Source organism: Nelumbo nucifera, chromosome 5 (assembly GCF_055504915.1).
Source record: "Nelumbo nucifera cultivar China Antique chromosome 5, China Antique-T2T, whole genome shotgun sequence".
Taxonomy (NCBI): domain Eukaryota; kingdom Viridiplantae; phylum Streptophyta; class Magnoliopsida; order Proteales; family Nelumbonaceae; genus Nelumbo; species Nelumbo nucifera.
This window is the reverse complement of record NC_142653.1, coordinates 51,967,975-51,988,193: the sequence shown is the minus strand read 5'-3', so window position 1 is coordinate 51,988,193 and position 20,219 is coordinate 51,967,975. Positions and strand designations below refer to the sequence as shown.

The window sequence follows — 20,219 nt, the reverse complement described above, 5'->3', positions numbered from 1 at the left end:
TGAAGTAAATTAGCCTAAAGCCCATAATTAATAAGATTAAGTAAGTCGTCAATTGCCATGTGCTTTGGGTCGAATTTAGGTTTGGAAATGGGTATGGAACACCCATCCTCTTAAGAGGATAAGACTTATCTCCTAATAGAGTAAAAATATAAATTAAATTTGGATAATCTCCTAATTTGATAAAGAGAGTGCTTCCATAAGGAGATAAAAGAAGAAGGGGGCAAACCAGACTAAAAGTCCACTCTCTCTTATTTTTTTGTCTTCCAATAAACCCTATCACAAACTAGGCTTTCAACAACTGATTTTGATCAGTTTTCTTCTTTATTTTTGCAAGAAACTCAAAAAACTTTTAGTCTCATTCACCTCATTCGATTCAAGAAAGTTGGATCATAGTTTTTCTAAAAACAATGTTGTTGAACCAACTTCACATACACATTGTTCCATCTTCTATGGAGGCTAGTTTTATGATTGATTTGGGCATGAACTTCCACCTTGGGATTTGCACTTGTGGTATTTGTATCAGGTATAATTTTTTCTTTAGATTTGTTTTCAAATCTGGTCCAGCTCAATGCAAGATTGATCTTAAAAATTCAGCTTTAAAATTCACTAGAAAATTGATTTCGTCAAGGGTTAGAAAAATGTTGAAATTTCATCCATCCAACTAGCATGGTTCGGCTATCCATATGATGGATTTTAAATTCTTCCAACACTACTAACTAAGGTCCTGGGTCATAGTTCGACCAGCCACTCCTCATTGCCTAAATAATAATTACTAGATTTCCTTGGATTTGAAAGGATTGGATAAGAAAATCTTTGGTCTTGAACAACAATGGTCTCCCATATAAACATTTATGAACAAGTATAAACTTCAAGGGTTCCAAGGATTGTTGGATCTCATCCACAAAGAACAATACCATTGGTTCACCCCTTTGAAGGGTTGTGTTTTACAACTAATCTCAATCACTAATGGAATTAAGGGCATGAGTTTGGGTTTTAGAACCAAAGCAAAGGGGTTGGATCCTCAGGAGATCTACATATTGAGGAGGCACCATCATTTAACCCACGAGGTTTGGTAGACATACATTTGATATTGTTATACAAGAATACTTGAATAAAATATAACTGTTGTTCTTTAATCTGAGAAGAGACATAGAGGTTCAAAGAGAAGAAGAGAGAGAGAGGAAAGAAGAGTGGAAGGAAGAGAAGAGAGAAAGAAAGAAGGGATTTGGTTGTTGATATCTGCCTTCCCATGCACTTTGTTATTTATAGCCTTTGATTCCATACAAGAGTAGGAGAGAAAAAACATAAAGTCCTAGTCCTAGGAAAATAAAACGTAATATGGATAAACATAATAAGGCCACCCAATCTTAAAAGAAAATAAAAATAACTAGGAAATAAAAGGTGTGCATATGGAACTACACATTCTAGAGCCTAGGTGTGGGTATGAAACCCTACACTCATAACATAGTAACTATTTCTTCACTCCCCCTCAAGTTAGGGGTAGATATTTGTCATGCCCAACTTGCATAAATCTATCTCCAATTTATTTTTTGTGACTGCTTTGCAGAAGAGATCAACTAAGTACGTGTCTAAGGCAATTTAAGGAAGGAATACTTCTTGAGATGCAACTCGTTCTTGAATAAAATGTCTATCAACCTTGATTATCGCAATAAAATGTAAAGAATGCATATTTCTTCCTGTCATGCTGTATTGGGTTATGGGCAATAGTAATTGCAACTAGATTATCGCAATATAGCATCAAAGGCTTCTCACTATCAATCTCCAACTCATTAAGCAAGAACTTCAACCATAATACTTCTAAAACACCATTGGCCATGGATCTATATTTTGCTTCTACACTGGAGTGAGCAACAACATTCTATTTCTTGCTTCTAAGAAGCAGTATTTTCCTCCAAATATGCATAATATCCAGAAGTGGACCTCCTATTATCAACACATCCAGTCCAATCTACATCTGTATACACCTTTAGTTTCATATGACCATTATTCCTGAAGAGTATACCTCTCCCTAGACATCTCTTTAAATAGGAAAGAATTGTTTCAACTACAATGAGGTGGGTGGTCTTAAGAGAATGCATGTATTGACTCACAACACTAACAACATGAGAAATATCTAGCCGAGTTAAGAAAAGATAAAGAAGTTTCCCAACTAGCCTTTAGTACATAGCTCTGTCTTCAAGGAGTTCTCCACTTTTGACACTTATCTTATGATTAAGTTCAATAGGAGTATGAGCAGGTTTTACTCCTAACTTTGTAGTTTCTTCCAATAAGTCTAGAACGTACATCCTTTGAGAGATGAAAATGCCATGCTTAGTTTGAGCTACCTGAATTCTTAGGAAATAGTATAATTTTTTTAGGTCTTTCACTACAAATTCCTTGTGAAGATGTTGTTTAAGGGTTTTAGTTTCACTAATGTCACTCTCTATTATCACAATGTCATCTACATATATTACAAGTAGAGATAGGGAATGACCTATCTTCTTAAAGAAGAGTGTGATCTGATTGAGCTTATATGTATCCGAATTTGTACAAAGCCAATCTAAACCTATCAAGCCAAACTGTTGGAGATTGTTTTAGCCTGTACAAGGCCTTCTTTAAAAGTCAAACTTTCTTGCCTTCTTCTATACTATAAAAGCTAGGGGTAACTCCATGTAAGTTTCCTCTTGCAAGTCACTGTTGAGGAAGACATTCTTAACAGCCGGCTGAACTCTGATAGTGTTCATTTTTGCAATAGGTGCAAAGGTTTTTGTATAGTATATGCCATAAGTTTGTGTGAATCCTTTTGCAACCAATTTGGCCTTATACCTCTGTATTGTACCATCCACATTACATTTTACAGTAAACACCCATCTGCATCTAATAGGTTTCTTCCCTTTAGGTTGGTTAACTACTTGCCATGTGTTGCTCTCGACAAGAGTATCCATCTATTCTTACGTTGCTTCCTTCAATTTAGGTATCAAGAGGGATTCTTGAACTTTTTTGGGTATAAGAACAGTAGAAATAGATGCCAAGTAAGATCTGTAGGATTCTAAGAGACAATCATAGGAAAGAAACTTGGAGATGCAATGGATAGTGGATGAAGTGCAATGGTGCTTCCCTTTATGAATAGCAATAGGAAGATCAATGTCATCTAACAATGGAGGTTGAGCCTCTATAATAGTGGGATCAACAGAGGGATCAGTTGTAGTGTTTGGATCTAAGGCTGTAGAAGAAGTTGGAACTTTCTTGGATTGTTGTTGAGTGTGAGAATCAACCTGTCTCCACCACTTTTTGTGATACACTCTTAACTCTCTACATTTTTTACAACCTTCTTCACAACTTCCCCCTCAATAACTGTGATAGGTAAAGTAACTTTTGGGGCTGAAACCAAAATCCCTTCCTCACTATTCTCCCCCTAAGGAAAAGCCTTATTATAGTAGGGAATATATCCTTAAAAAAAGTGACATCCATGGACACAAAGCACTTCTTTGAAACTAGCTCGTAATAGTAATATCCCTTTTGGTATTGTGCTTACCCAAGGAAAATACATTTAGTAGCTTTGGGATCAAACTTGGAGCGATGAGGTTTAAGGATTTGAACAAAACAAGTACACCCAAAATTTTTGAAGGGAATAATGAATAGGACCTTATCTGGATATAGAAGAATGAACGGGTTTTGCATGTTTAAAACCCATGAAAGAACACTAATAATTAGGTACACGGCTGTACAGATTGCATCCCCCTAGAAGCATATGGGAATATTAGAGTTGAGCATGATGCTTCTGGCTACCTCTAAGGTATGCTTGTTTTTTCTCTCAACAACCCCATCTTGCTAAGGTGTATGTGGACAAATGCTTTGACGAATGACCCCATGATCAAGGAGATAAGATGCCAAGGGTTTTGCAAAGTATTCATTGACATTATCAGATCTAATAGTTTTGATCTTGGTTTCAGATTAGGTTAGAACAATCTAATGGAAATCCTAGGTCAGATAAGGGACCCCATCTCGAGAGTCATAAGGTAGATCCATGAAAAGTGGGTATAATCATCAACAAATAATAAGAAATATTTGTACCCCCATGATGGGAATATGATATGATCCCCAAACATATGCATGCACAATTTCAAATGGAATGTGCTTCTTTTATTACATAAAGGATAAGATGTTGTACTATATTTTGCAAGCTCACAACTTTCACATTTTAAAATAGACACTTCTACTGACTTAAACAAGTTTAGAAAAAGACTCCTCAAAGACCTGAAGGATAAACCAAAGCAATTGTGCCAAAGCATAATCTTACTACAAGACTGAGAAACAAACAATTTCCCAACTTCACTCTACTCCCCTTATGAATATTCGAGTAGGTAGACTCCATTTAGATCCTGAAAAACACACTCATAACTCTATAGTTTGATGCCTTAAGTTCATCATTTCAAGGGTATTTTAGGCCATAGAATAGTAAAATGTCCCCTTTTCCCAATTAAATTCAATATTGTGACGTCTACGCAAATCTTGGGGAAAACTAGGGAAGTTTCAAGGCAAAAATGCAATTTTTGGGAAGCTGGTGTAAAGCCTAGCAGAAAGAATGGTGTTTTTATGAAAAATTGAGCATAGGAAGGCGCCTCCTATATGCTATACCTACAATGACACCTCTTCTACTGTATTAGCATACTCCCCTCTCCCTACCAAACCCTAGGGTGCCTCTCAACTCAGTATTTTCATCTCTAACATGCCCCTAACTGCTAAATCCTCACCTTCCATCCCTTCTTAACATCTAATCTCCATCCTCCATTCTAGGGCACCTTCTTTGAAGTATATTCTAACCCTAGGGTGCCACCTAACTATTAATCCTCACCATTTAACCTTTAGCCACTAGATCTTAGCCCTTTATTTCACTCTATATCTCAACCATTCACCCTAGGGCACCACCTACTCCTTTTAATCTCCACCATCCAATTCTGGGCACCCAAATCTCAGCCCTACATAATATTGGCTACCCTCTTCTTCACTTTTCAACCTTAGGATCACCATAAACCAATCCTAACCCTTCATTCTCAATGCTAGGGCACCCATATTTCTGCAAAAACCTAACTGCTGTCCTTTTATTTCTCTCTAATCTCAGTTATGACCACCCTTCTCTATAAAAAGGATCCCAAGGGCCTTGGAGAAGAGGCTGGTCAATTCACTCAGTTAACAAGGCTAAGGTTTCTTGAGGAGTTCAAGGGTTGTAGAAGGGAAGGATGCCAAGATCTTGTCAGGAGGGGTTCTTGCAAGCAGTCCAACCAATCTACAACTACCGCCGTTGGATTTGATTAGCCATCCTTTTCATTTTCTTTATTTTCATTTTATGTTATTTTCATTCTTGCAATCTTTTAGATTTAATTTCTATTCATTTATGTGTTTTGTAGATCTGAATTCGTCCGGTTCAAGGCTAAGGTGTCTCGAGGGGTTCGAGGGCTGAATAAAAGGAGAAAGTTTGTATTTCATCTTCTTGGACAACTACCACCACTAGATTCAAATTCTGGATCACTTTTATTTGTTTCTTTTGTTGATTTTAGTGTTCTTTAATTTCTAAATATTAATTAGTCTTGTCTAATTCCAAACCTTAAATTTCAACATTAATAAATATCTACAACTCTTATGTCCATTTTCCTTTTATTTGTCTAGAACAAAAAAATAATAACTTTATTCTTGCATCCCTGTGGGTTTAACCCCTTCCTCACCATGTACTATGTTGTTTACGGTTACGTAAGTATTAAAAAAATGTATAAATTATTAAATTGGTGTACTGAAGTTGAAAATGAGCAAGAAGACCATAAGTTGGGAGCGGGGAAGGAAAGGAAAATTTAGAACAAGAGATTATAGTGAACCAACTTATAGTTCCCTTTCTAATCGCACTCACAGCCAGGCCATTACGAAAGACGAAAGAAACTCGGAACGAGGAGATTGGGGAGTTATTCAAGCAAGTCCATATTAACATCCCTCTCTTCGGTGTGATCCAACATGTCTCGGCCTACACCATGTTCTTGAAAGGGATATGCACTCAAAAGAGGGAGCCACAATTGGCCCCCACAAAAATTGATGCTCTCGGTAGATGTTAGTGTGGTTCTCCTAAACCAACTTCCTTGGAAAATGAAAGACCTTGGTGCTCCTCCATAAGCTGGGTCATCTCTGGAATTACCTTTGATCGGGCGCTATTGGATCTTGGATTTAGTGTAAATTTGCTTTCCTCTATTATTTACGACAAGTTCAGGATCGACGAGTTAAAACCTACCATAGTAATTTTGCAACTCACTGATCGATCATTCAAGACTCCTCAAGGTGTTATTAAGGACGTTGTTGTCAGGATAGAGGATTGTTACTTCCCAATGGATTTTGTCATCCTAGACATAACCCTAACTGAGGAATTGAACCATAACCTAATAATCTTAGGTCGTCTATTTCTAGCAGTGGCCAACGCGAACATCAACTGTAAATTGGGAGAAATGGACATGTCATTTGGGGAGTAGAAAGTCTAGTTAAATGTATTTTGTGCCATTAAGTATCTAAACCTAGGAGAATATGAGTTCAATGTAGATATAGTGGACAATCTTCTAGATGCCCTGTCTACCCCTTGGTTACCCAATCTGAGCCCCGTAAGTGTGAAGAAGAAAGCAAGTTCAGGAGAGTAAATGAAAGAAGTGTGTGAATGTGTCTGCTTGAAGAAGTTAAACTTAGTGCTAGTTGGGAGGCAACTCAATGTAGTTTCCAGTTGTATGTAAGATTAGAGTTTTTTGTTTCTTCTCATGATTCGAGACCCATTGGCAGACCTTGAATCCATTGGGAAAACCCTCTTGATTGTTCCCTTTGGCCCAAGTCCTTTGCAACATTCTAGTCATGCCATTAGGAACGATGGCACTTAAGTTGGGGGGTGAGGAAAGAGAGAGAAAAATTGAAAAAAAAAATGAAGCTAAGCCTTTAGAAATGTAAAAATAAAAATTTCACTAAAAAATTTAAAAATTCTTTCCATTAAAAGAGATTCCCACACAGAAAAATTCAAGGAAAATGATAGAAAAATATTGAATTTTGTAGAAATTGCAAACAAGTAATAGGAGTCAAATTTGGTCTTATTTGAACATTGTCAAAACTGTTTAGAATTTGGAAAATACTCTCAAGTTTTCCCTTGTAAAGATAATAAGAGAAAGATTGAGAAATTAGACAAAAAATTCTTTAAATTGTTAAAGACAATGAACTACCCTAAACAGTGCTAAAAAAAAAAAGCGAGAGAGAATAAAAAGTCAATGGACACCCTAGACTTAGTAACCAGGTCTCTTCACTTATGTTAAGTGTTGAGATTCATGTCGAATGGGAAAGAGAATGCCAAAGACAATCACCTTACACTTAGTAATTGGGTCTCTTCACCCAAGGATAGTGTCGAGATTCACATCAAACAGTAAAAGGTAGCAATAAAATTATGTATGTATATCAAGTTCAGGGGTAGAAATCCACTATTAGAAATGATAAGAAAATTACCTACTGATTTTAAAAATTAATATTAGCTTATTGAGACAGTCTACAAATGAAAGGGTATATAGGATTTTTTAGGCCAAGTTTCTGTAATGTTCAAAGCAAGATAGTTTTACCCCTTAAGCCCAATATCAATCTATACAAAGTTTGAGAATTTTGAAATTGGGATACTTGGCTAATTTTGACAGGGATGATCTTGCAATGGGAATGATCTCTTTATTTAGTGTAACTTTAAGGCTACATTGCTAAGGAGCTAGCAATGGTTAAGTTGGGGGTGTGATAACTCTGTATTTTGATGCCTTAAGGGCATTATTTCAGGTTTATTTTAGGCCTTAGAATAGTCAAAATGTCTCATTTTCTTAGTTACATTCAATATTGTGACCTATGAGGTCTCTATGCAAATCTTGGGGAAAGCTGGAAATGTTTCAAGGCTGAAATGCAGTTTTTGCAAATCTAGTGTGAAATCCAACAAAGGGGGTGCTTTTGTGAAAAACTGAGCACAGGAGGGCGCCTCCTATCTGCTAAACCCACAATGGTGCCCCTCCTACTTTATTAGCATACTCCTCTCTCCCTAACAAACCCTAGGGCACCTCTCCACTCATTCTTTTCATCTTTAACAAACCCTAGCCTCCCCTAACTGCAAAATCCTTACCTTTCACCCCTTCCTAACACCTAAGCTCCACTCTCCATTCTAGGGCACCCTTTATGGAGTGTATTCTAACCCTAGGGTGCTACTTAACTACTAATCCTCACCATTCATCCTATAGCCACTAGATCTCAACCCTCTATTTCACTCTCTATCTCAGCCATTCACCCTAGGGTACCATTCACTCCTTTTAATCTTTGCCATCCGATTCTGGGTGCCTAAATCTTAGCCCTACATAATATTGGGAGCCCCTCCTTCACTTCTCAGCCTTAGGATCACCTTAGACCAATCCTAACCCTCCATTCTCAATCCTAGGGCGCCCATATTTCTACAAAAGCCTAACTGTCGGCCCCCTCTTTCTCTCTAATCCTAATTATGACCACCCTTTTCTATAAAAAGGACCCCAGGGGCCCTGGAGAAGGGGTTGGTTAATTAACCCAATTCACAAGGCTAAGGTTTCTTGAGGAGTTCAAGGGTTATAGAAGGGAAGGATGCCAAGATCTTGTTAGGAGGGTTTCCTACAAGCAGTCCAACCAATCTACAATTACTACCACTGGATTTGATCAACCATCCTTCTCATTTTTTTTATTTTCTTTTATGTTATTTTTATTCTAGCAATCTTTTAGATTTAATTTCTACTCATTTGTGTGTTTTGTAGATTTGAATTCGTCTAGTTCAAGGTTAAGGTGTCTCGAGGGGTTCGAAGGCTGAACGGAAGGAGAAAGTTTGTATTTCACCTTTGTAGATAGCTACCACCACTGGATCCGAATTTTGTATCACTTTTATTTGTTTCTTTTGTTGATTTTAGTGTTCTTTAATTTCTAAACATTAATTATTGTCTTTTCTAATTCCAAACCTTTAATTTCAGCATTAATAAATTTTATTTTCTTATTTTTTGCAACTCCTAGATCCATTTTCCTTTTATTTATCTAGAATAAAAAAATATTTTTTATTCTAGCTTCCCTGTGAGTTCGACTCCTTTCTCACCATGTACAACGTTGTTTAAGGTTATGTGGAAAATTTTATAAATTATTAAACTGGTGTTTCAATGTGGTTAGCAACACGCTTCTAGCTACATCACACACTGATTAGGGAAAAAGGTTACTTAGTATTTTTTATTTTTAGTAATACTACTAATTGAAAGTAACTTAGCACTAACATAGGGAACAATAAAGTAAATAAGCTAGCCATATGGTCTGAAGCACCTAAATCTATTACTCAGAAAGGTCTAGTATTATCTAGGACAGAAGCATGACATGCAATTCTTGTACCTGTATGAGCAAGGGCTGAAGTAGGTTGAGCTAGTGGTAGTAGTTAAAGACTAAGATGTAGATCTAGAAATATCAACTTCCTTTTCTTACTGTGTTAGTGTAGCTTGAGCAGCTTCCAAGGCATCCAAGGATGTGGTTCTTATGCTGGAAGAGGATGTATTGTCAGTTGTAGTTGTCGTATTGGCACTTCCCTTCTTATTTTTAAGTCTAGCTAGCATTAGTTGAGGACGCAACTTCAACAACTGTCCCTAGTGTGTTTGGGCTTCTTGCAATGATTATTAAAAATATCTCTTTTGCCTTCCTTAACTTCCTTTTCCTTTTCTCCTACATCCTTGAATTTTATTGCTGTCAAGTTTGCTTCTATAGGCTGGAAGGATAGCATTACCTACTTCCTACTTTCTTCACTATGGACTAATGAGTAGGCCTAAGGTAGGGTCACACTCTCCCTAATGAGAAGTTCCTTTCTTGTAATATCAAAATCTAAGTTTAGGTTAGCTAAGAACTCGAAAACCCAATTTGTTTCAATTAGTTTTTTGTATGTTGCTGCATCCTTTTAGCTTTCCCATTCAATAGTTTCTAAGTGATCAATTTCATGCCAAAGGGATTTTAGAGTAGCAAAATATACTAAGACTGGTCTCTTTCCTTGCTTAAGGTTTTTCACCTCGCATTTTAGCTTAAGAGCTTTAACAACATTGAGGGGTTGGGAATAAGTCTCCTTCATGTTGTCTCAAATCTCCATAAAAAAGGAAAAACTCCATATATGTGTTTATAAGACAAATATAAGCAATTATACTTTAAAGAAATGTGGTTTGTAATACCTATATCACATGCAAAAGCACTAAATGCAGCCTTTCTGTTTTGAGAAAGGCTGCACCTTGCACCTTTCTCAGGGATTTTGTACCTAATCTATTCTTTTGATTAATGAACTAAATTTCAATTATCAAGAAAAACACATAAATACTATAAATCTTGAACATTTAATATGTGCACCATGAAAAACTGAATACTTCAACTATAAATATTGAATAAATGGTATACAACATTTATTTATAGTCTCAATTTGCAATATTCATAGCTTATAGTTATTTCACGAGTACTACAAAACATAATTATACCATAAATTTGCAAACAAATATTTGTGAATGCTATAGGTAATGAGAACAATGCTTAAAATTATAAGTTTCTAATAAAGAATTACATCATTATGAATAATAGGATAATTATTTGATTTCCATAGTATAACCTTGAAAAATTACTTACTGCGATAGGCATCTATTAAGGATTGTAATGAGCTTCTCCCGGAATAAGCTTGGATCTAGACTTTTTATATTCTTATGCAATTCAACCCAATCCTACAATAATTTCAAGAATATTAATTGGCATGCTATGTTGTCAAACTATGTAATAATCTGTAAAACAAAAACAAGGTTTTAAATAATGAACATGCATATATACCTGATTCTTTAAAGACTCAAACTTTCCATTTACAATCTGTTCACAACGTAAAGTGCCAACCATAATCTACAATTAAAAGATCAAATAATATAAATGTTAAAGCACAATCTACATCTCTTATTGGCTAGTTCCACTAGAACATTATGCACCAATATCACCTTGTGTGCAGGAATGTCAAGCTCCTTGTTTTCCTTAATAGTATTCCACATTTGCTTCACACTTATTGAAAACGTAGCAGCATCAATCCAGTGTTGATACCGATAATGGCCATCAAAAGATATAGATTGGAGGATTTTATTCTTTAAACTAGAAACCTTCAATATTGCCAATGGATGGAACGTTAATGGAATGCGTGTAACCAAAGTCTATCTCCAAGGGGTTACATACGAATAAATTATAGTTTCTTTTGAGCAGGGAGAAAAATCCCATTCCTACTTGTAACTTTTCTAATGCAATATCTAATATACCTCATTTTTAAATTCCTGTTCTTCACGTTCATAACTAGATAGGGCATCAACTTCAACCTACTCCCATAAAAAAAAATAAAGTTTCATATTAAAACCCATAAGCATATCTCTATGTAGTGAATAAGAAAGACCAACTATATATAAATTGAGTAAGTTTGAGATATCGTACATTAAAATATTTATTCAATGGTATTCCTTCAAGGGATCTTGGTTTTTGAGTAGAATTCCAAATCTACAAACAAAGTAATTATGTAATTAATCAATGTAATAATTGTTAGAAAATATCATGTTAGAAAATCAATGTAATAATAGTCTTATCTTGACAATTTATGAGATTGACCTATAGATTTTATATTGCGTAAAAGACTTAAACTTCCCTTGATCTTTCACCTAAATAATAAAAACTCCCATGTCTTTTCAAAAATAGAGTTAGGCCTCCCCTTTTGGGCAATTCATGAGACAAAGACCTCTCCTACTCTAGCTATCTATTTACATGTGACCTTATGTTTCAGTAAATTTTTTAGAAATCCAATTTTCCCTTTTTTCATGTGAAATCATGTAGTGTAATATAATTTTTTTTCTTTTTGCATGAAAATTCAACCAAATTTGATTTACTAGTGCAGGAAAGAGAAGTGAATATTGAGAAATTTCTGGTTATAACCTAGGAATGATTTCAAAATGTCAATTCTGGTTAAAGTCACAGGTTTTAGATAAAGTACATGTATCCTGCTTTAGCAATGGTAAAGTAGAAAGGCAAGAAGGAAAATGAAGGAACCAAGTCCTTAGTCAATCAAGTTCCATGTTCAGCAGTGATAATAGAGACCAAGGGAGAGAGGGAAAGAGAGAAATAAGAGAGAGATAAAAAGGATCAAAGGAAGATGGAGAACAAAAAGAAAGGGGGGGGGGGATTGGTTCATTGAACTTTGTTCAAAATAGAGGAGTTGCAAAAAGTTTAAATCTTAAACAACTTTCTATGTTAATTAGAGTAAGAAAATAATTTATCAAGGGAATTTTTCTTTTTGACATTTCCAATTTTCTTTTTTCTTCAAAATCAATGTAAACACTTCTTTCATTGTAACGGGCTTTTATTGGATTGTCTTGTCTATGTATCTCCATTTCTTTGTTTTCCTGGTGTATGTTTGTTTTCATATTTCTCCAGATAATGAAATCATGGATAGGCATCCGTAGTAGGGAAAAAAGAAAGGATCATAATAAATCATGGAAATTTGATAATGAAGCAAGTTAAGGACATTACAAATCTTGCCTACAACTAAAAGAGCTGAGACAAATAATGTAGGCATGGATTTCACCATAACCACTGTAGTTTGATTTGTAGGCAAATATACACATTTTTTTATTCTCAAGTTTAATTGATTTCTCCTTCTAGCAACATAAATTGTGCGTTCATAGCATTTAGGAGATGCTACATCATTTGGTTACAAGGAAAATTAAGACAAATCCTCACCATGATTTTTGGTAAGACAAATTTGTTTTGAAAATTTGAAGAATCAGAAATGGCAAAAAAGACTTGAATAGTTCAGTTAGATATAACTCTAATAGGGGAGATATAAAGGGAGGTTTAACTCTTTTACCCTTTTATATTTAGAGGTTTAGTTTGTCCCTCTTACCACTTTTTTCATCTAAAATGCCCTAGTGGCTATTAGATTGGAACTTGGAAAAGGAAAGAAGATAAGTACCAGACAATTGTCCATTTATAGAAAACAAAATTTCCATATCAAAGGCAACACATTAACAAATTAAACTTTAAACAATATGTTAAAACTTGGATTAGCTAGAGTAAATTGTATTGATAAAACATATTTACAGAAATGCCAAAGACAATGGGTGGCAGGTCTCACTCACAATAAATACTAATAAATACAAATAGAACTACCTCTTTCACATGATCGTTCACTTGTTCTTTTAGTATATTCAGTGGTGTCTGTGAAAAAAAAAATAGGAAAGGGTTAGATATCCATGACTATTTGAATCTCAAAGAAAATATTAGGAATTGTGGAACATACCTTGGTCTTATCACGCAAAATAAAAAATATAGTTTTTTTATGCATGTCTCTACTAAACAACTGCATCATGACCTATTTCCATACACCATCATAAAGAATATAAAAATTCAATATCAAAATATTTAAAGTAGTCACTTGGAGAACGGGATTATATAGAGACCAAAGAAAAAGAAAAGTAAAAAGAAAACCTGGAATACAATTGTTAGAAGATGCGTATTTGCACCATGTATACGCCCAATATCATGACACCACCTAAAATATAATGACATGATTTTAGTATCATTAGAAATTTTACAAAATCACTTGTTTTATCAACAAGATAGTTATAGATGATTCGTCAATTCTAAACAAATAACTTACATGTTAACGATCATGACATCTGAAATTGCAAGAGCGAAAAGGGCAGTCTGCTTCTCAAATGCAGTATCACTCTATAATAATAAGATTGTTTAAATATCATGAACAATAATGATGAGAAACCTTATCTTCTAATTAATATTTCAAGACTACTTTTGTTTTCATTTATACATAGTGTACAATATAAGGTATAGATATGTATAGTAGACAGATAGCATAAGATATAGATAATTGTTTGTAAAGATTTGGAACAAATAACAACATATAGACCATATAGGAGTGTTACATGTGCATGGTTTGTCTTGATTTTACTAAGTCATTAAAGTTATTTTTAGATGCCCCCTTAAGCTGAGCTATTTTGACAAGACATGAAACTTGTCACTATTGGCATGTTAAAGGCATTGCCTAAGAACAAAATTTTGAGTACAATAAAACAATATTATATCTAAAGTATTGAATAAAACTTAGGTGCAAAATTCAAATACTAGATCTTAATGTCTATGAAAAGGCATCATAGGAATTTAACATATCCATTAATAATATTTTAGAATAAACAAATACAAGAGATGAATGTTGAAAAGATTATGGCTTATATGGGCCTTTATAGAGTTCTAAACAACTTAGCCAAAGAAGAGACAACACACATTTCCTTCTTAGATACCTTTGTTCTTAGACTCTTTTTTTCTCTCCTCTCTTTGCTTTTCTTTTTTGTTTCTTCTAAGGCCTTGTTTGCTTTTCGGTAAATTACTTACCCAAGTAAATGCAGTTACTTAGGTAAGTTTTTCCTAGGAAATACTTACCCGGGTAAGTGCATTTACACATATTCTTTTATTTCTCATGTAAATAAGGCATTTTTGTCCCACTCAAGTGTTGGCCACCTAGGAGATGGGTATCACTTACCCAGGTAAGTGGTACCCAAGAAAATAAACTTTCCTTGGTCCCCACATAAATTTAAAAAAAGAACATGAGATTCTTGGTTAAGGGGAACCAAAATCCCATTAACCAACTTCCCCCCCCCCTCAAAATCAAAAAAAAAAAAAAGAATGCCCCCTAAATATTTCTATAATTTAACGCTATAAACCATTACGATTTCATATGGCATAATTCTTGGCTTTAGAAGCCACATTTTAGTTTCCAAAACTCATATTTAAAAAAAAAAATTGAATCAATGCAACTTTTCATATTTCATCAGCTACCCAATAATTTAAAAAAAAAAATTGAACTTGAACTTCAATTATACCCCTGTAATTATGTATCAATTGTAGAATCAACAATTATACCCTTGTACTTAGGACTCCATATCTCCTACCCACAAGAATCCTACCCGTGTCTTCCCACATGACACTACAGCTATACATAGGGGAAGATGTTTCTAATGTACAACTATAGTGTCATGTGGGTAAAGGTGGGTAGGATTCTTGTGGATAGGAGAGATCTGAATTTTGTACTTATACCCCTATAGTTATGAATGTTATGCTTTTTGTTTGGGTATGGAAACTTTGGATTGGGGCAACATTGAAGGTTGAAATTAATGATTGGGGCATTTTTTTATGGATGTTTTAAAGCAAGATTAAAGGCATTTTGGGGGCTTCTCTCTAATGCGGATTGATCCATACCACACCTTGTGGCAGGGACCAACCCACACTAAATCACAATCCACAATTGTTTTGAACTATTGATAGATTGTGTGAATCAAACCAGTCCACACCCATGGTAGTATTCTATAGGTGTGGTGTGGATGCACTTTTTGATTTCATGTATCTCATATACATTTTATGGGAGGTCTATACAGTCGATCATAAATGTCTAACTTCTGCATTTTATATGGTAAATAAATTTAAAAAAAGATGTCAATATGTAGACAACAATTGCATTTTTTAAATAGAAAAAAAATATTATTTTTAAATATTTAAAAATAAGAAATTAGTATTTTAAATATTATTTTATTCTAAAAATAATAAAAAGTATTATTTAAATAATATAAAAGAGTTGAGAAGGAAAACTATTAGACTTGTGTTAGAATTAACATTAAAAGTAATTATTTTATAGGTAACATATTATAAAATTTAAATTATTAAAAGATTAAATAAAATGAGAGTAATTGGAACATAGGTGCATTACACTGAAACATAGGTGCATTACACTGAAACCTTCCCCACAAACTTTCCACACCATAGTGTGGACCATCTATGAGAAAATATTATGGACAATAAATTCGGGTGTAACCTGTCCCTGTCCATGCTATTCACGCATGATAGAGCACCATATCTTATTGTGGACAAGACCAAAATGGTCCCGTCCATGATATTTACACACTACTGAACATCACCTTGGATGACCTTTGGCCTCACCTTAACCCCAGGTCATTTATGAAATTTAATCATTGCATTACCAAGGATGGGGTGGCTTTGGAAATCATTCTCTTTTTAACCTCAATTGCTTTGGATTGGTGATCAATTTCTGTTGTTATGGGAGACTTTTTCACTCTAACATTTTTTGTTGGAGCCTTGGAGACTTTTTTTACTTCAGTTGTGTTTGGTTGCTGTGCAAATTCATTTGCACTGATGCAAAACTATGATAGTTCAAATGACTTGGCAACAAGTTTTGATTTATTTTTGTCTCAAGTTTTACCTTATTACTTTATTTTGTTGCATTCAAAATGAAGTAAAATAAGATCTAAAGCAGAATAAAGTAAAACCAAAAACAAAATTAAACCAAAATTTGCATTTTTTTCATTTGCACTCCTATACCTTTGTACTAGGGCAAATAAAATTGCCACTATAGGAAAATGTGGCTATAGCTACAGTAAAAAAAACCATACCTAAAACATAGGATATAACTACGGACAATTTAATGTCCATGGCAAAAAGTTGAGCTTTAGCTACGGACAATGTCTATGGTTAAAAGTTACTTTGTTCGTGGTTAAAAGATATTTATAGCCACAGTTATAATGAATCCGTGGTTATAAGTTACAAAAGCAGAAGTTGAGCTTTAGCTATAGACAATTTGTCCATGGATAAAGGTATTCTCTCCATAGCTAAAAGATATTTATAGCCATAGTTATAATGTATCCGTGGTTATAAGTTACAAAAAGCAGAAGTTGAGTTTTAGCTACGGACAATTCGTCCTACAGACAATATCTGTGATTAAAAGTTATTCAGTCCGTAGCTAAAAGATATTTATAACCACGGTTATAATGTATCCGTAGTTAGAAGTTACAAAAACAGAAACTGAGCTTTAGCTACGAACAATTTGGGTGTGGTTAAAAGTTATTCTGTTCGTGGCTAAATAGCTATTTATCACTATAGCCACGGATAACTAAAATTCCGTGGCTATAATTACGAAGTTAATAATCTTTAGCTACAACCATTTTATTCCTAGCTCATAAATAATAATAGTATAATATTCATTTAAAATATTTATTATATATTCATTACTTTTAAAGTAAATTAATAATTAAGAACTTATTGAAGTAAATGAATATAATTAATAATTAACAAATTATTAGCTCATTGCTATTGCATAACAACAATAATTAATGATTTCTATTTAATAATAATTAAACTAGAAAATAAATTCTTAATAATTTCATAAGTGCATTAATAAAAAGAATAATTTCTAAAATAGAAATAAATAAGTATTAATTATTATTTGATTGATTAAAGCTGATCATCAAAAATTAATTTAATTATTTAAGTAAATTAATAACTAATAGAAAATAATAAACTAAAAATGAAAATCACTAATAGTAAATTAATTAATTACATATGAATGAAAATAATATTGACAATTAAACTAAATTATTTAAAATCATAAATAATTTATTAATAAAGTAATAGTTATACAATATAGATAAATAATTATTAATTAAATAGTAACTAATTTATTTAATAAATTATTTCAACCACTTTACCAATTTGTTTGGCTTAAAGTGTAATTTTTAACTTTTTTTTATTTGTGTAGCACTAACAAATGTTTAGAAAGTTGGACGAGACTGGCTAGTTAGATTATTGTTAAACCATGATCCAACCCTTAATTAATTTGACCATACACCTAGCCCTATTTACTCAAAAAAAAAGCCAAAACCATACCAAACTAGTCTAACCCAAGAACTAATGAATTGGTCTTGGGTAACTTTTTTCCTACTTGTGTTTTAAAGTAATGAATGCACCTTACCCTGCCATTTTTTCCATAAAACAAGGATGATCATTTTAACGAGTTGGGAAATTTAGCAAAAAAAACTGTGGCTATAGGTTAGTACATTTAGCTACGGTTTTGTAGCAAACCGTAGCTATAAATAGAAATTATGGTTATGGTTTTATAAAAGTTCGTGCTAATAGATTTGGATGTATAACTATGGACAATTTAAAAACTGTAGCTATATGTATCTTTTAGCTAAGGTTCAGCCCATGGCTAAAGGTTCAAATGGTTTGCATTCACCCTTTAGCTACAGATATATACCAAAACTATAAATAGGTTATAACCACGGATTAGTCGAACCACAGCTATAGGCTATAGCCACGCAAACATAGGCTATGGTTTTCTATCCATAACTAAACCTAACTATAGGTCAATAGCTACATTTTTTTTGACCTTTAGCCATGGTTTTGTCCGTATCTAAAGGTCATATTTCTTGTAGTGCGCACTGCAATGAAACACAACATTCAGGTTCAGTTTGAAAGGAGTACAAATACAAATATGTAGAGCACAAAACTTTGTATTTTGTATAAAAATTTCTGTATGTATTTGTGCTGTACATATTTGTATTTATATTCCTTTCAAACTAAGCCTCAGTCTTTGACGTTGTGTGAAGAGGCCAAAGGATTCATGAGTTTTCTCTCCCGGTGATCAATGGGGTATATCTGCTTCTTCAACATTTTGTCTGCTGCCAGGCTAAGGTTTCCTTGTCAATTACTAATTAACCACTTTGTTACCAACTTCTTGTTTGTAACTTCATGGTTGTATTCTGAGAATCTTTGAATGGAAATTGTCTTGTTAGGCTTTAAAAGAAAAGATGCTCACCATCAAGAATGGACTGTACAAGTTAACCTTTTGCCCAATATTTCCATTTTCAAATTACCAATATGATTTTCAAGCTGAGTTTCGTACTTTGATGAGTAATATTAGTAATCATCAAAATTTATGTCTTCAATCCGAATGTCAAATTGATCCTTGATATTCCTACTCTATTTCCATTGCCAAATTTAAATTTTTTATTTTGGATAGACACTTCTACAATACCACATTGACCCACTTTTTGGTAGGGTTTTCATAAGTTGGGTTGGGTCGATTTGAGTCGTTTTCTTCAACCAGCCCGACCTAGTCAGTTTATTTATTAATTAAATTAAAACCAACTGACCCTAAATCAAAACCGACCCAAATATGAAAGGTCAGTTTGGGTTGGTTTACCGGTTTAGTCAGTTTTTATATATATTTTAAACTAGAATATTTATTTCTAAATATCTATTTATATTTAACTTTATTTCTTTTTAGTTTTTATGCAAAATCAAAGTATATATTAAAATCGATTAGTTTTTTATGCAAAACTTATATTTTTGTCAATATATATTTAAATTTATACAAAACTTAATTAAATATTGTACCATTGTAGTATATTTGTATTGGTTTTACGTTTTTAGTTTTTAACATAAATAACCAATTCTTTTTCAAAGTTCAAACAAAACACAAATAAAATAATTCAACATTTAACATATAGGGTAGGGACTAATTAATAATTACTTAAATATATACGGTAATTAATAATTACCGAAACCGAAACGAGTTGTCGGTTTATTTTTTATAAAAACTGAAACCGACTTATGGTTTTTAAAAACCGACCAACTCAGATTGAATCGGGCTGATTTGATCGGTTTGACATTTAATGTGAATACCCCTACTTTTTGGTTGGTTAGCATATGGAAATCTCATTTGAAATATTGCCCCCAAAGCAAATTACACCCAATTTGGGTTGTTTGAATAAGCCATTTGTCGGAAAAGCCTTTTCAACGCAGCAAAGCCTTTCTCGAAATGGCAAACACAAAAGAGGAGATCCATGCTTTGCCAATCCATGCTTTGTCAATCCAAACTGAAGAAGGTTTATTGGTTATAGGAAGTAGGAATCCCAGCGTAAATACGCCAAACCACTCAAAAGCTACGGCAATGAAGGTCATAAGGCTTCCATTCCAATGTTTGGTTGGTCGAAGCTTTCAAGAAGATTGCAAATAGTTGTCTCCGGTCGGGGCTCTGTTGAAGACTTAACATTTTGGAAATTAGAGTGGTGTCTCTTAGATTTGTGGGGGTTTAAGTCTAAAGGTAGGGTGAGTTGGGTCGATATGGGTTGAGCAACCTATTAGGGTCAGTGAAAAAGGGTTAGGGTGAGTTGGGTCGAGGTACCCATTAAGGTCAGGATGGATTGGGTCGAGCGGGTCAAGGGTTGGGTTGACCATTTCTCCAAGTCTCACAATAATAATGTGTTTAAGGAGACACAAACTTG

The 20,219-nt window shown here is 33.8% G+C and overlaps 1 protein-coding gene across 2 annotated transcripts in view; it reads right to left on the bottom strand.

The window, feature by feature from the left end:
- LOC104596705 (protein ROOT HAIR DEFECTIVE 3 homolog 1-like) overlaps positions 1-20,219 on the bottom strand; it is an 82,363-nt gene that overhangs the window by 35,945 nt on the left and 26,199 nt on the right. The window contains exons 5-13 of one of the 2 annotated variants that reach the window (XM_010257959.2): positions 13,730-13,800; positions 13,558-13,621; positions 13,370-13,441; positions 13,240-13,287; positions 11,515-11,577; positions 11,346-11,402; positions 11,037-11,192; positions 10,879-10,944; positions 10,684-10,775 (exon numbers count right to left, since the gene is read on the bottom strand). In XM_010257959.2, coding sequence (XP_010256261.1) covers positions 10,684-10,775; positions 10,879-10,944; positions 11,037-11,192; positions 11,346-11,402; positions 11,515-11,577; positions 13,240-13,287; positions 13,370-13,441; positions 13,558-13,621; positions 13,730-13,800 — 689 coding nt within the window. The remainder of the gene's footprint in view (positions 1-10,683; positions 10,776-10,878; positions 10,945-11,036; positions 11,193-11,345; positions 11,403-11,514; positions 11,578-13,239; positions 13,288-13,369; positions 13,442-13,557; positions 13,622-13,729; positions 13,801-20,219) is intronic. The other variant, XM_088887809.1, reaches the window with a different exon arrangement.